General features: G+C 37.5%; 1 protein-coding gene across 6 annotated transcripts in view; it reads right to left on the reverse strand.

Annotated features, from left to right (window-relative positions):
- CCDC171 (coiled-coil domain containing 171) overlaps positions 1-15,449 on the reverse strand; it is a 314,797-nt gene that overhangs the window by 175,780 nt on the left and 123,568 nt on the right. For all 6 annotated transcript variants that reach the window (XM_065908260.1, XM_065908262.1, XM_065908264.1 and 3 more), the window contains 2 exons: positions 8,912-9,416; positions 7,100-7,216 (listed from right to left, as the gene is read on the reverse strand). In XM_065908260.1, coding sequence (XP_065764332.1) covers positions 7,100-7,216; positions 8,912-9,416 — 622 coding nt within the window. The remainder of the gene's footprint in view (positions 1-7,099; positions 7,217-8,911; positions 9,417-15,449) is intronic.

The following is a 15,449-nucleotide window of genomic DNA, read 5'->3' on the forward strand; positions in this document are numbered from 1 at the left end:
AGTTTTCACTGAAGATGAGTATAAGTAACACTAGCAAGAAAAAAACTTCTGTATCTTCATGAAGCAGCTTTTAAATGTATAAACTGTGATGTTATTCAATATTTCCAATATGATAATACATGTAATAAATTCCTCTTAGGGTCTAGTAGGAAAAAAAAAATAGTTTGCTCTGTATGTTTGGAGACATAACAGGGCATCCTATATCTGGGGAACAGCTAGCAACTCAGTTTAGCTGAACTGTAGATTTATGAATGAGAGTGCAGAGAGGTGAAACTATACAAAAATTGAGAATCAGATCAAGAAGAGTTTTGTACACCAAGCTAAAGAGCTGATTCATAAAGTAAGAAATGAAGACTACTACTGCTGTTGATACAAAGACACGACAAACCAAGCACTGCCAGCATGCAATAACTCATTTCAACCCTTACAACAGTCAATGAGATTATATGATTATTAGTCATTGAAAATAAGAGATGAAAAACAAACAACAAAATTGGTACATAGGATGATCTGGTCATATTGAAATAGAACTTGAAAGAAGTACACACAAATAATAATCATACTCTCAGAGAGGGGTTTATAGAAGCTATCTTTACTTATTTTATAAACACCTGTAAGCTGCCATAACTTTTCTCTGGAGCAAGGTGGGGGTTAAAAATATTTTTAACACACATGTATTACTTTAGAATAGATCTGAGAGGAAATTTTTTCTTTTGTTCTTTTACAAAAAATCTTAAGAAAACAATTGTGCTGCTTTGTTAGATGGTATCTGGATATTCAATCAAATTTTCTATGGCTCCTAAAAGTTTCCACAAACCATCTGTAAGTTACAAATATGTTAACGCTTCATATATGTTTCTTAAAATAATTTTGACCTTGTAAATTATTTTAACTAGTAAATATACTCTATGGACATGTGACACTGGAATTTGACATGGTCACAAACACTTCCAAAGATCAATTATTCATTCAAAAGTGTTCTTAAAAATGACAGGCAAATAAATTTTAACTTAAGAAAACAAAATAGCTGTTCATCATAAAATCCTTTCAAATTTTCTGTATGCTTGAAAATTCTCAAAATGTTTGAGAAATATGGGAAAAGGCAAACATAATCATTTTTAAAGCCACAAAATACAAGTCGGTAAGTTAAATGTGGCTTCCTTCAAAGGAGACACGCGTAGCTCAAGAGTTAAAAATGATCCCTGGTCAGACTGTACTTGTTTGAGATATGAATGACATTAGGTGTATAACAAAATTCTGTAAATTACTTCTTCTCACACTTTACTGTGTATATAGACCATCTTTTTAGAACGCAGATTCTGGCATGACATTGCACTTCTAGCATATCACTGTTAATGTTGAGGCTGCTGGTCCACAGCCACATTTCGAGTGACATGTCTCTTTGTACTCTTTGTTAGGATTCAATAAAGTCTTTAAGTTTTAAAATATAAACCAATAACTACTTGCTAATACAAATATCTTTACTTGCCGCTTTGAACTTCCTAATATGAAACCTCAGTGTTGTGCCAAATACAGCCTAGATTTCTGAGTTTTGAGTGGAAGAGCTGCTATGACCTCTACAAAGTTAACTTAAAGTATACAACAAAAGAGAGTTGTGAGTAGTAATAGCAGGGGCATGTATATCTGAGTCATCTATCTTCTATATAATTAAGATTCACTTACAATTGAAATGTATAACAAAATGCATGAACATTCTATTCATCATCAGCTACACCTGTATTTATTCAGAGATGTTTCAGAGCAAATCAGCACATTTGTTTCTATGTTGAGAAATTCAGTCTGAACAAGTTACATAAAAAAGTTGAGCTATCTATAGGGTTCTTCAGTCCATTCCTATAATGATTGATATCCTAGCTCTTCAGTGGAAGTAACATTCTCCCCTGTTTGAGGTAAATGATCTCTTGCAGGCACACCATTTGGATACCTGGAAGAGGTAATTTATCTCAAGTGGGCAAACACTTTAATGAAGGCAAGAAGGTTGCCACCTGTCCAGTATTTACAGAGACAACATGGAAATCGGGGTCTTTGCCCACTGCCTATAAATACACTGTCAAAGTTTAAGAAGGCAACAGGGCTAACTACCTTTAGCAACCACTTCACTTTCTGAGTAGTGAATTCAAGTCACCATTGTTGAACTTGCAGCTTCATGAAAAGGTATACAGGTTCCACTGAGACATCAGGATACAAAAAAAAGATAAAATGACATTTATTGGAAAATGATATATACAAGGGACTTGGAAAGATGCTTTTACTCCGAATAACTATGAGCTAGGAACTTTCCTTGGCCAAATTTTACAGATACAGATAGTGAGAAGGAAAAAGGATGAAATGATTTTCCCAATGGTACACATGTAGAAAGCAGTGGAACGCAGATTCAAATTTAGAATCCAGGTTCCTAATCAATATTCTATTATATATCCAACATGTTTAATTTTCTCTCCCAAATAGTTAATAGTTTAATTCAGAACTCACTCTAAAAAAGATAAGCACCTAAATTTCTAAAAGAGTATTGTACTGATATATTTAAGCTTTGAACAAAGATAACAGGAGAAGCAATAGCTACTATTTAATATATTAGAAGTTATTACTTCGTATTGCCATACAGGTACTAGCTTTCCTGGAGCTAAAAAGAAAACAAGTGAAAACGAATGAAATAATGCCATTTGCCACAACACGAAAGGAGCTAGAGACTGCCATACTAAGTAAGTCAGAAACTCAAATATATGATATCGCTTATATGTGGAATCTAAAATATGATACAAGTGAACTTATTTGCAAAACAGAAACAGACTCACTGACAAAGAAAACAAATTTATGGTTAGTAAAGGGGAAGGGGAGGGATAAACTAGGAGTTTTGGATAAGCAGATATCAGTCATGTCCGGTTCTTTGCGACCCCATGGACTGTCTGTCCATGGAATTCTCCAGGCCAGAATACTGGAGTGGGAAGCTGTTCCCTTCTCCAGGGGATATTCCCAATCCAGGGATCGAACCCAGGTCTCCAGCATTAGAGGTGGTTTTTTGTACCAACTGAACTACCAGGGAAACCCAGATATGAACTACTAAATATATAAAAGAGAGAAACAACAAAAATCTACTTTATAGCACAGAGAACTATACTCAATATTCTATAATAAACACCAAAAAAAAAAGAATATGAAAGAGTATATATGTGCATGTGTGTGTATATATATGAATCACTTTGCTATGCACCAGAAACTAACACAATACTGTAAATAAAAAAGTGACAGTGATGCCATCAGTACATAGTCCTGACAAGTAATATGATTTACATTTTTAGCATATTCTTCAAAAAGAAAAATAAAGAGGGAACAGAGAAGAAAAAGAGTTCTAAGAAACATTCTCTTTCATTTCCGAATTTTCACATGTCCTAAGCAGACTTTCCCAAGATTCTACCATTTCAGTTTCTCACATGGCTGAAAGAATCAAGGTACAACTCACAGTATTAGATGATTCAAGGGACAAAAAATCGATTACAAATCAAAGCTGAACTGATATTCTTGATACCTGGCCTAGGATGAAAACATCCTACTGTAAATTGGTTAAACAGATGATGGAATGTCCAACTGATATATATTATCCAGATATCACAATCACTCTCTAGAAGAATATTACCAGAAATAAATAATAGAATAGCATGTGAGCAACTTGCTTGCAAACCATTCAGCCAATATAATTCTCTGCTGTGTACCTGCAACTTTTCCATAAGTCTGAGGCTGTTTCAAAATAATTTTTAGTAAAGTGGTGACCGTTTAGAACAATCCCTATAAATAAACTAATATTAATATCCATTTGTAATTTTGGTTTTGACAAAACTGAATAATTAAAATGTGAAAGGAATAAAGATTTCTGTGTTTTTTTTTCTTTTCTTTTTTTTTTTAAACAATTAAAAATAGATGCTAGCATTATTTTAATGGGGAAAAAAAAAAAAAACTGAACATTTACCCACTGATGTTAGGAAAAGTCAAAGATGCTTCTCAGTATTTTTGCCCAAAATTTTATGAAATGTTCAAGAACGAAATGAAAGCATAACAGTTTTAAAATAGTGAATATTCTGATATCTGCAGTACAAATATAAATTTAGTAAATGTCTTTTATTCTCCATCATGATAAGCAGAAAATACCATGTTTTTTATCTGACAAGAACTTTAATTTGTATTGACTGCCATGCCTCCTTGGATATATAAATTATCTGACTCTGTGTCACAATAAAATCTGTGAAGAAAAAAATAATAATAATAATAATTTTTAAATGAAGACATTAAAAAGCATGTAGCCTAAAAAAAAAAAAAAAAAAGAAAAGCATGCAGCCTATGATATCATTTATATCACTTATCAGTCCGTTAGTGGATGGATGAGTGGGTGGGAACTCCAAGAGATGAAAGGGAGGAAGGAAGGGTGAGTGGATTGAGAGAGAGAAATGTTTTCTTAATCCTTATATGTATATGAATTTATAACAAAACCAAGTTTTAACAATTGGAACTGCAAGGGATGTGTAAATGACCTTGAAATTTTAAGATAAACTAATGTATTTTCAACTGAAATTTACATTTTTATGAAATTTCATTATTATTTCATTAATGCAATAAATCTAAATAGAGACCAATATTTGAACTAAGAAAAGTTAGTAAAATAGAAAACAAAAACAAGTAAGTGCTTTACAAATTAACTCATTTAGTCCTCTAAACAATTCTGAGAAAAGTGATCCTATTCCCACTTTACACATAAAGAAACGGCAACAGAGGGTTTCAATAACTTGCCCATGTCACTTGGTGAGCATGAGTCAGTACTCAAAATCAGGAAGAATACATAGTTAACCCTACATCATGTTGCCTCCACGGTATAACAGCACTTAAGCAATTTTAGAACAGAAAATTAGCAATTAGTAGTTTAAAAAATGTATACAGGAGACATGCATGTGTTCATGCTCATTAACACGAGATGCTGCTTTCATGGTGAGATAGGGGGTAAGGGAACAACAATTTTTTAGCACCCGCTATATACCAGGTACCATACAAAATGTTCAAGCGTTATCATATTAATTCCTCATAACAACTGGGAAGACAGCATTATCTTCATTTATAGGTAAAGACTTCGAGGCCTGGTAAGTTAAGTAACTTGCCCAACTTCACACAACTAATAACGAGCAAGACTGAATATAATATCAAGGATCACACTGATAATTTTTGTACTAGTTCAATAACAATTATCTGCCTGGGTCATATCCTTTCTAATATTCTTCAGTACTTTGATACATCTATTATTTTCCCTCTCTAAGCAACCCTCATTTTTCTCCTCTCTAAGCAGTGTTCTTTTTAAAAAGTGTTAACTTATATCTATTTAACTTTTGGCTGTGCTGGGTCTTCCATGCTGCGTGGGCCCCCTCTAGCTTCAGAGAGCGGGGCCGCTCTCTAGCTGTGGTGCGCAGGCTCCCCATGGCAGCGGCGTCTCTTGCCGCGAAGCACAGGCTGGAGGGCAGGCGGGCCCCGAGGTTGCAGCGCGAGGGCTCAGCAGTTGCAGCCCCCAGGCTCCAGAGCACAGGCTCAGTCGTGGCACACAGGTCTAAAGGCTCCATGACATGTGGGATCCTTCGGACCAGGGATCGAACCCGTGTCTTCTGCACTGGCAGGCAGCTTCTCCACCACTGAGCCACCAAGGAAGGCCCCAAGTAGTGTTCTTTACCCAACAACATTAAACCTTCCCTAAAATAAGTTTTCTTGAACGTGCTATTTCCTCCAGCTAGAGGTATACCAGGTTCTAACATCAAAGGCAGCAGCTAGTTCCTGAAAGTAGGCATGCACTTACAAACACTACTCTTGGTCTATCTTCCACTTGATAGTTCTTACCTATACTTATTGCTACCAATATTCTTAAAATATATTTATGTACACTTTTATTTCAGACTCCAAATCCAGTATGTTGAGGTTTTGCCAATATATTAAAATATGCATATTTTTTTACCAACATTTATGGAAAAATCTAAAAATAATCTTTGAATCATAAGTTTTGTACTACAGGAGCCTAGGTTTAGAAGTTTGAAATCACAATAAATGATCTATATTTACACAGAAGAATTGTTTATAAAGAATTAAAATAAATCCCAAATTATTTCACTAATACTTAGAATATTTTATTATGCAGTCAAGTATTAACGACTCTGCTATACTTCTTTTTATTTTTTGCCATTAATGTGACTGAAATGACCATAATTAGTCCACTGACATAGCTTAAGCAGTAGGTAACTGTATGTTACTCTTTTAGTACAGAAAAATCAGTTTTCATTGAAACTTTCACACAAACAAGTCATGCAATCTATCACAAGAAAATACACTTGAATTTTAGACCGTTGGAAACTGCTGGTTATTGGCAGTTTCATCTAGTGGAAAAGAGCAGACTATTCAAATTAACTCTAGGTGGTGCAGTGGTAAAGAATCCACTTGCCAATACAAAAGACACGAGTTCAATCTCTGGATCAGAAAGATCCCCTGGAGGAGGAAAGGGCAACCCACTCCAGTATTCTTGCCTGAAAAACACCATTGGCAGCAGAGCCTGGTGGACTACAGTCCATAGGGTCGCCAAGAGTTGGACACAACTGAGCACGCGCGCGCGCACACACACACACACACACAAAATTAAACAAAAAAATAAATAAATAAAAAAACACTGCCATATGAGAGAGGAAGATTTTCTACTGATTCACTTATTATTCAACTGTCTAAAATTCACAGCCAGAAACAGAAGGAAGACTAAAACATTTGAAAGATTGTTACCAGCAATTCTTAATAAAAAAGCTAATGATGAGCTTTCCATAGGAAAAGCAGATCCTAAGGGGGGAAAAAAGGTAGATGGATTGATTCACCATTTCTCCATAAAGACAAAATACTACATCAAAAATTGCATTAATTCACCACTTCATTAAATATAGATTTAATCATCTCTCTGAATAAAAGAAAGATAAATACATTTTCTTCTTTGAAGGTTTATCAGAATTTGTACCAAAAGGCATTTCTGGACATTAACTTTTGTATTTTCCAAGGACATAAAAAAAGGGAATCATACCTGTTTTACTAATAGCTTCCTGTAATTCAGCCATGGAACTGATTATTGCAACAAGAAGGTCAGTACTGGTGAGCCAACTGAGAGCTTGCAAACAACGAAACTGCTCCTTTTGATGTTCTACACAAACAGAAAAAATCCGTTATGCAATGCTACAAAAATGTATTAAAATTTATTTTAAAATTATGGGAGTGTTTAGCTATTTAAGAAATAGATAAAAATTGTACATAGAACTTCACCTAGTATGGAGAAGTCTATAATAAATGTTAGATTTATTGACTCTATTTATATATATAATGGTAATGGTAACTGACATCATAAAAAAAAAGAAGAAAATTTTCTTTAGTTTTACTTATATTATTTAAGAGCTTACTTTTGAAAAGTTAAAAATTGAAATAATTGTTGCCTAAGAATAGTCACGCATTCCAGGACTGACACATAGACACTACTATGTGTAAAATACTATGTGCAATATATGTTCCAAATGCTTGCTCCTTGGAAGAAAAATTATGACCAACCTAGACAGCATATTAAAAAGCAGAGACATTACTTTACCAACAAAGGTCCATCTAGTCAAAGCTATGGTTTTTCCAGTAGTCATGTATGGATGTGAGAGTTGGACTAGCAAAAAAAAGCTGAGCACTGAAGAATTGATTCTTTTGAACTGTGGTGTTGGAGAAGACTCTTGAGAGTCCCTTGGACAGCAAGGAGATCCAAGCAGTCCATCCTAAAGGAGATCAGTCCTGGGTGTTCATTGGAAGGACTGATGCTGAAGCTGAAACTCCAATCTTTTGGCCACCTGATGCAAAGAGCTAACTCATTTGAAAAGACCCTGATGCTGGGAAAGATTGAAGGCGGGAGGAGAAGTGGACACAGAGGATGAAATGATTGGATGGCATCACCGACTCAATGGACATGAGTTTGAGTATACTCCGGGAGTTGGTGATGGACAGGGAGGCCTGGCATGCTGCAGTCCATGGGGTTGCAAAGAGTGGGACACGATTGAGCAACTGAACTGAACGGACTGATGTGCAAAACAGTTAGCTAGTGGGAACCCGCTGCACAGTGCAGGGAGCTCAGCTCAGTGCTCTGCGGTTACCTAGACTGGTGGGATCAGGAGGCAAGTCCAAGAGGCAGAGGATTTATGTATACATACAGCCAATTCACAGAAGAAAGTAACCCAACATTGTAAAGCAACCATTGTGAAGTCACTCAGTCGTGTCCGACTCTTTGCGACCCCGTGGACTGTAACCTACCAGGCTCCTCTGTCCATGGGATTCTCCAGGCAAGAATACTGGAGTGGGTTACCATATCATGATTTAAAAAAAAAAAAGGAATAGTCAAGCATTCAAAAAAATGTTTGCTGTAAACTCACATTTGTTTCATTTTTATTCATCAATAGATTTTTAACTCTGATCATTTTATACTAACTCAAATGAAGTGAAAGTAATTTATGCTAATTAATTTTAAATAGGTCAGAGTTTCTGGATTGACTTTACTGAAAAATCACTGTACAAACTCTTCAATTTACTGCGAAAAGAACATTGAAATATAATAAAGCTATACAAAGTTGAAATTACATGTACTTGCTACCTTGTTTATATTTTAATGTTTACAACAAAAATCAAAACCTAACTTACATATAGATATAGTTATTCATACACACATATAATTCTATTGATACCTATATATGTAGATATGTTACATGAGTTGACATTGTAAATGATTTTTTAAAGTCTTTGCATAAGGGCCAACATATTCACTTTGGATGTCACTTACATTCAACTTAGATTTTTAAAACCCAAATGATCTTACTTGGAACTTTATGCTTGTCTTTGAGCTCTCCTGTACACACCAACACGCCTATGCCTTCTTTGAAACTCTCCATCCAGGTAAAAAGAGAGACACACGACTGGCCCAAAATTTTCAGCCTGTTTGCTGCCAAAATGGCAATAACACCTTTCCGGAATATACGTATCAATCCTTTGAATGTTTTTTTCTTCATCTTGGCTTCCTCTTGCTTCTTTTCTTCTACTGTTGACAAAGCCTGGGCTAGAGTTCTAACTTCCAATTTTAACAACTCAAAAGTGTTGACCTGCTCCTGGAGAAAATCTCTCTGTGTAGATAAGGCAGATGATCGGCTGTAGAGAGGATAGAAGGCGCCAGCCATCAATGCACAGGCTGCCAGCAAGGAGGTCTTTTCCCTTTTGGTCTGTGATAATAAGTTTTTGAAGTGGGAATTTTCAAACACCAATTGTTCGTGTGACTTCTCAATACGGTTCAATTTTTCCATATTTTTTTCAGCAATTTCTTGAAATTTCTAAAAGAAGAGAAGTCAAATAATATATTTGATCAAGAAACAAATGGGCATTTTAACCCATGTTTAAAAGAAGAAAAACATTTGCTGACAACTATTTCTTTTTCTTCCCAAGATCTATGTTCTAAAATATAAAAAACAAAAACAAAAACACGTATGACAGAGCAATAGTGGGCCAAACAGCCTAGATCCAATGTGCACAGGTTTTAAATCCTTTTATGTGGAAGCTTTACATAAAGTAGAACACATAAATTTTAAAATTTTTTGTAAATTTCTTGTACACTTTCACATACATACACATATTCAAAAAATAGAAAATTTCTTCTATTCCTCAGTAACAATTATTTCCTATTTTTAAACAGAAATCACACCAGCATTAGAGTCTTTTCTATATGTAAAAAGACAACTTTTCGTCAGAATAGCAAAAGATTAAATAAATAATACAACACACACCATCTGACTATCTGCCACTTAGTAGATGAGAAGGGACTGATTCTAATACACTCTCTTCCTTCAGTTTCTTCTTTCCCAAGACAGAAGGCTGCACAAAGCAAAGCGTCAGTGCGGGGAAAAATGTTAATTGTGGGGTGGGCCTCAGCAGCTCCTGGTCCTTTTTTCCTCATCAAGGTACTTATAATTCAAAACTTAATATGGAACACAAAGAAAATTTAACTGCAGGCACTTGATTTTAATCTAGAAATAAACTAGAAAATAAATTAACTCTCCATGAAATCTTATGTCTTATCATTAAGGAATTACTGAAGTAAATTTTTAGAAGATAACAGATGCCAACTTTTTTACTGATTCATTTATCATTCAATAAACATTTATCGATTACTCAGTAAATTCCATATGCTAAGAAAACAGACAAATAAATCAGTGATTGCGGTATAACATGATGGTGGAGCTACACTAAATTGCCAGAAATGCATAAAAGCATAGAGAGGCAGCCGGAAACAGTTCTGGGATAAGGATGAGAAATTAAAACTCACCTAGAAACTGATAAAAATCTAGAATGTATGACAAAAATACTCCTCTCTATATAGAGAAAACAGGAACACAATGGAATTTTTGGAAAACAGAATTAAGAGGCTAGACTTACACAACCCATTTTCATTTTAGGCTACCTGGTAGAAGCAGCCAATATCTAAAACATAAAAGAACTCATACAACTCAACAACAAACAACTCCGTTAAAAAATGGGCAGACATCTGAACACACGTTTTTCCCGAGTACACATGAAAAGGGCCAACAGGCGCATGAAAAGATGTTCAACATTGCTAATTATCAGGGAAACGCACATTAAAGCCGCAATGAAATATCATCTCGTTACCTAACTGGGTCCGACTGCCCGAGGTGCAGCAAGCCAAACGGCGAGACTGAGGTTTGCAGCAGAGAAAGGGTTTATTCACGAGGCAGCCAGGCGAAGAGATGGGAGAACAAATCTCACATCCACCTCCCCAAAGGCCACAGACTGGAGACGGTTCTGGGTAAAGCTGCGGTGTGGGGAGCATGAAGAGAAGTAATTGGAGATAAGAAAGACGTGAGGGATCATCAGTCTGTGCAGGCGCAAATAAGCTACGTGCTTCTCCACGGAACGCACGTTCTGAGGGTGGAGTTTTTGCTCTTCTGACGTCAAGAGGTCATCCCATTTGGAGGGATGGTAATCCCGCCAGTCCTAACCAGCTCAGACTCTAACTGGACACAGCTGACTCCAAGTTCCTGAAAAACCAACTCAGGCAAACATCTTTTAGACTACATGATGCTTAGAGGACAACTTAAAGGAAGCTTGATCAATGAAGGCAGAGTACAGTTAATTATTTATTAAGCAATTTACAGTTTAATGGAGCTAACTGATGACTACCCTTGGTCTCAATCCCATGCCCATTAGAATGGCTATTATCAAAAAGACAACAAATAAGTATTGGTGAAGATGTGGAGGAAAAGGGAATTCACGTGCTATTGGTAAGAATGTAAACTGGTGCAGTCACTACGGAAAACAGCATAGAAATTACTCAAAAAATAAGTATATAACTACCATATGATCCAGCTATTCTACTTTTCCATATAAAACAAAATATGAAAAAAGTAACTTGAAAAGATATATTGTTGCATTGCACCCTGCAAGTCTTAAAGTTGCCCAGCCTCAACACCAAAAAAAGAGCATGGAGACAGTGGCAGAGACATCAGTGGTTTGTTGCAGCAGTCCCCAACCTTTTTGGCACCACAGACCAGTTTCACGGAAGGCAATTTTTCCACGGACCGAGAGTTGGGGAAGATGGTTTTTGGATGATTCAAGCGCATTACAATTATTCTGCACTTTATTTCTAATCTAAATGCTGCTGCTCATCTGACCAGCGGGTACCAGTCTGCAGCTCGGGAGTTAGGGACCCTTGATTTATTGGATAGAGGGATCTTACACAAAGAGTCCTGGAGTGACACCCCACCATGTGTGGCAGATGCTGGGCAGGACCTGGGAACAGTCTTTGCTACTCAGGGGAGGAGGAGGCCACCATTTATAGAGGGAATTGACATCAGGTGGGCTCATCAGTTTCCAGGAGCTAATTAAGCCTGATAATTAAGAGAACTGGATATTCATGTGAGTGAAGCAGGGACTGGTCAAACAGGGGATGTGCCAAGAGCAAGAGAACAGCCATCTTGAGTGGCCTGACCATACACATGTTCATCCCTATGTTTATCACAGCACTACATATGAGAGTCAATACATGGAAACAACATAAGTGCCCGCTAACAGATGAACAGATAAAGAAGATGTGGTATATACGCACAGTGCAATACTATTAAACCATAAAAAAAAGATGAAAACTAGTCATTTCAACAACAGGGATGGACCTTGAAGGTATTATGCTAAATGAAGTAAGTTCTGACAGAGAAAGACAAATACCAATGATTTCACTCTGTGGAATATAAAACACAAACAAGAACAAAAAAAATGAAAAAAAAAAAAAAAAAAAACAAGCCAAAGCAAACACAGATACAGAGGACAGAGTGGTGATTACCAGAGGAAAAGGTTCTGGGAAGGACAAGATGGTTCAAAAGGGGTCAGCTGTACGGTGCTGCATGGAAACCAGACCTGTGGAGGTGGGGATGGAGGTGTATTCAGAAGTTGCATTAAAATGCACATGTGAAACTTAAATAATGTTATAAATAAGCTACTTCAATTTTTTAAAAGAAGAAATTATCGAAAGAATACATGTAGAGTCTACATGTAAGTAAGAAAACAATCTCTAAAGACTGTTTAATTGCCATATGTTGTCCTAAGTCATTCTTGGTGTGAGTAATTATAGTCAAGATAACAAATATTAATGGTTATCAAAACAATCAACAAGGACAATATTGAACTAAATAACTAGAATTAGCAAAGTGAGATATTTGAATTAAGGATTTTAAAATAATGAAATGAAGTCCTTAAATTTTTAAAGTTCTTACTGACAATGTTAGATTAAGAAAACCACACTAATATTAACGCTAATAAATACTAAGAGTTTTGATTCTTTTTTGACAATTATATCCCCTCATTCCTGGTAGCTCTACTGAAATCCACAATTACAGATCTGACTGCCCATTAGGCCAGCGGTCCCCAACCTTTTTGGCATCAGGCACTGGTTTCGTGGAAGACAATTTTTCCATGGACAGCAGGCAGGGGCAGGTGCAGAGATAGTTCAGTCGGTGATACAAGCAATGGGGAGTGATGAGGAACAGCAAATGAAGCTTTGCTCACTTACCAACCTGCTCCTCACCTCCTGCTGCGCAGTTGGTCCATGGCCCGGGATTTGGGGACCCCTGCAATAGGCATCTTCCCTTAGATACCACATAACCATCTCAAGTACTGCTGTTTTTCCAATTAAATCTGCTTATAATGTTCAGTTGCTAAGTCGTGTCCAACTCTGACACCATGGATTGTAGCCCGCCAGACTTCTCTATCCATGAGATTTCCCAGACAAGAACAATGGAGTGGGTTGCCATTTCCTCCTCCAGGGGATATTCCTGACCCAGGGGTCAAACTCGCATCTCCTGAATTGGCAGGCGGGTGCTTCACCACTAAGCTACCTGGGAAGCCCCATGCGTGTGTGCAAATACTCAGCCGCTAAGTCCTGTCCGACTCTTTGAAGCCCTATGGACTACAGTCTGCCAGGCTCCTCTGAATTCCAGAATGGGCTGCCATTTCCTCCTCCAAGGGACCTTCCTGACCCAGGGATCAAACACAAGCCTCCTACGTCTCCTGCACTGCAGGCAAATTCTATACAACTGCACCATCTGGGAAGCCCTCTGTTATTTTCTTTCAGTCACTCAGTCATATCCAACTCTTTGCCAGCCCACAGCAAGCCAGACTTCCCTGTCCCTCACTACATCCCAGAGTTTGCTCAAACTTATGTCCACTGAGTTGGTAATGGCATCCAACCATCTCATCCTCTGTTGCCCCCTTCTCCCTGCCATCAGTCTTTCCCAGCATCAGGGTCTTTTCCAATGAGTCAGCTCTTCACATCAGCTGGCAAAATATTGGAGTTTCAGCTTCAACATCAGTCTTTCCAATGAATATTAAGGACTGATTTCCTTTAGGATGGACTGGTTGGATCTCCTTGAAGTTCAAGGGACTCTCAAGAGTCTTCTCAAGCACCACAATTTGAAAGCATCAATTGTTCGGAGCTCAGCCTTCTTTATGGTCCAACTCCCAGGTGGTGACAGTGGAAAAGAACCCACCTACCAATGCAGGAAATGTAAGAAAATCAGGTTCAATCCCTGGGTTGGAAAAATAGCCTGGTGTAGGAAATGGCAATCCACTCCACTATTCTTGCCTGGAAAATCCCATGGACAGAGGAGCCTGGCAGCCTACTATCCACAGGTGCACAAAGAGTTGGACACTACTGAAGCAGCTTACCATGCATGCATGCTCATATCCACACATGACTACTAAAAAAAAAACATAGCTTTGACTATATGCACCTTTGTCACAAAGTAATGTCTCTGCTTTTTAATACACTGTCTAGGTTTGTCATAGCTTTTCTCTCATGGAGCAAGCATCTTTTAATTTCAAGGTTGCAGTCACTGTCCACAGTGATTTTGGAGCCCAAGAAAAGAAAGTCTGTCACTGTTTCCATTTTTTTCCCATCTGTTTGTCATGAAGTGATGGAACTGGATGCCATTTTCTTATTTTTTGGATGTTGAGTTTTAAGCCAGCTTTTTCACTCTCTTCTTTCACCTTCATCAAGAGGCTCTTTAGTTCCTCTTCACTTTCTGTCATTAGTGTGGTGTCATCTACATATCTGAGGATATTGATACTTGTCCCAGCAATCTTGGCTCTAGCTGGTGATTCATCCAGCCTGGCATTTTGCATAATGTACTCTGCATAGTAAATAAGCAGGGTGACAATTTACAGCCTTAAGTACTCCTTTCCCAATTTTGAACCAGTCTGTTGTTCCATATCTGGTTCTAACTGTTGCTTTTTGACCTGCATAGAGGTTTCTCAGGAGACAGGAAAGGTATTCCTATCACTTTAAGAATTTTCTGGTTTGTTGTGATCCACACAGTCAAAGGCTGCAGTGTAGTCAGTGAAGCAGAAGTGTATGTTTTTCTGGAATTCCCTTGGTTTTTCTATGATCCAACAGATGTTGGCAATTTGATCTCTGGTTCCTCTGCCTTTTCTAAATCCAGCTTGTAGAAGTTCTCGGCTCATGTACTGCTGAAAACTAGCTTGAAGGATTTTGATCATGACCTTGTTAGCATCTGAAATGTGTGCAACTGTGAGGTAGTTTAGGAGAAGGCAATGGCACCCCACTCCAGTACTCTTGCCTGGAAAATCTCATGGATGGAAGAACCTGGTAGGCTGCAGTCCATGGGGTCGGGAAGAGCGACTTCACTTTCACTTTTCACTTTCATGAATTGGAGAAGGAAATGGCAACCCACTTCAGTGTTCTTGCCTGGAGAATCCCAGGGACGGCAGAGCTGGTGGGCTGCCGTCTACGGGGTCGCAAAGAGTCGGACATGACTGAAGCAACTTAGCAGCAGCAGCAGCAG

The sequence above is a fragment of the Muntiacus reevesi genome, chromosome 17 (genome assembly GCF_963930625.1).
Source record: "Muntiacus reevesi chromosome 17, mMunRee1.1, whole genome shotgun sequence".
Classification (NCBI taxonomy): domain Eukaryota; kingdom Metazoa; phylum Chordata; class Mammalia; order Artiodactyla; family Cervidae; genus Muntiacus; species Muntiacus reevesi.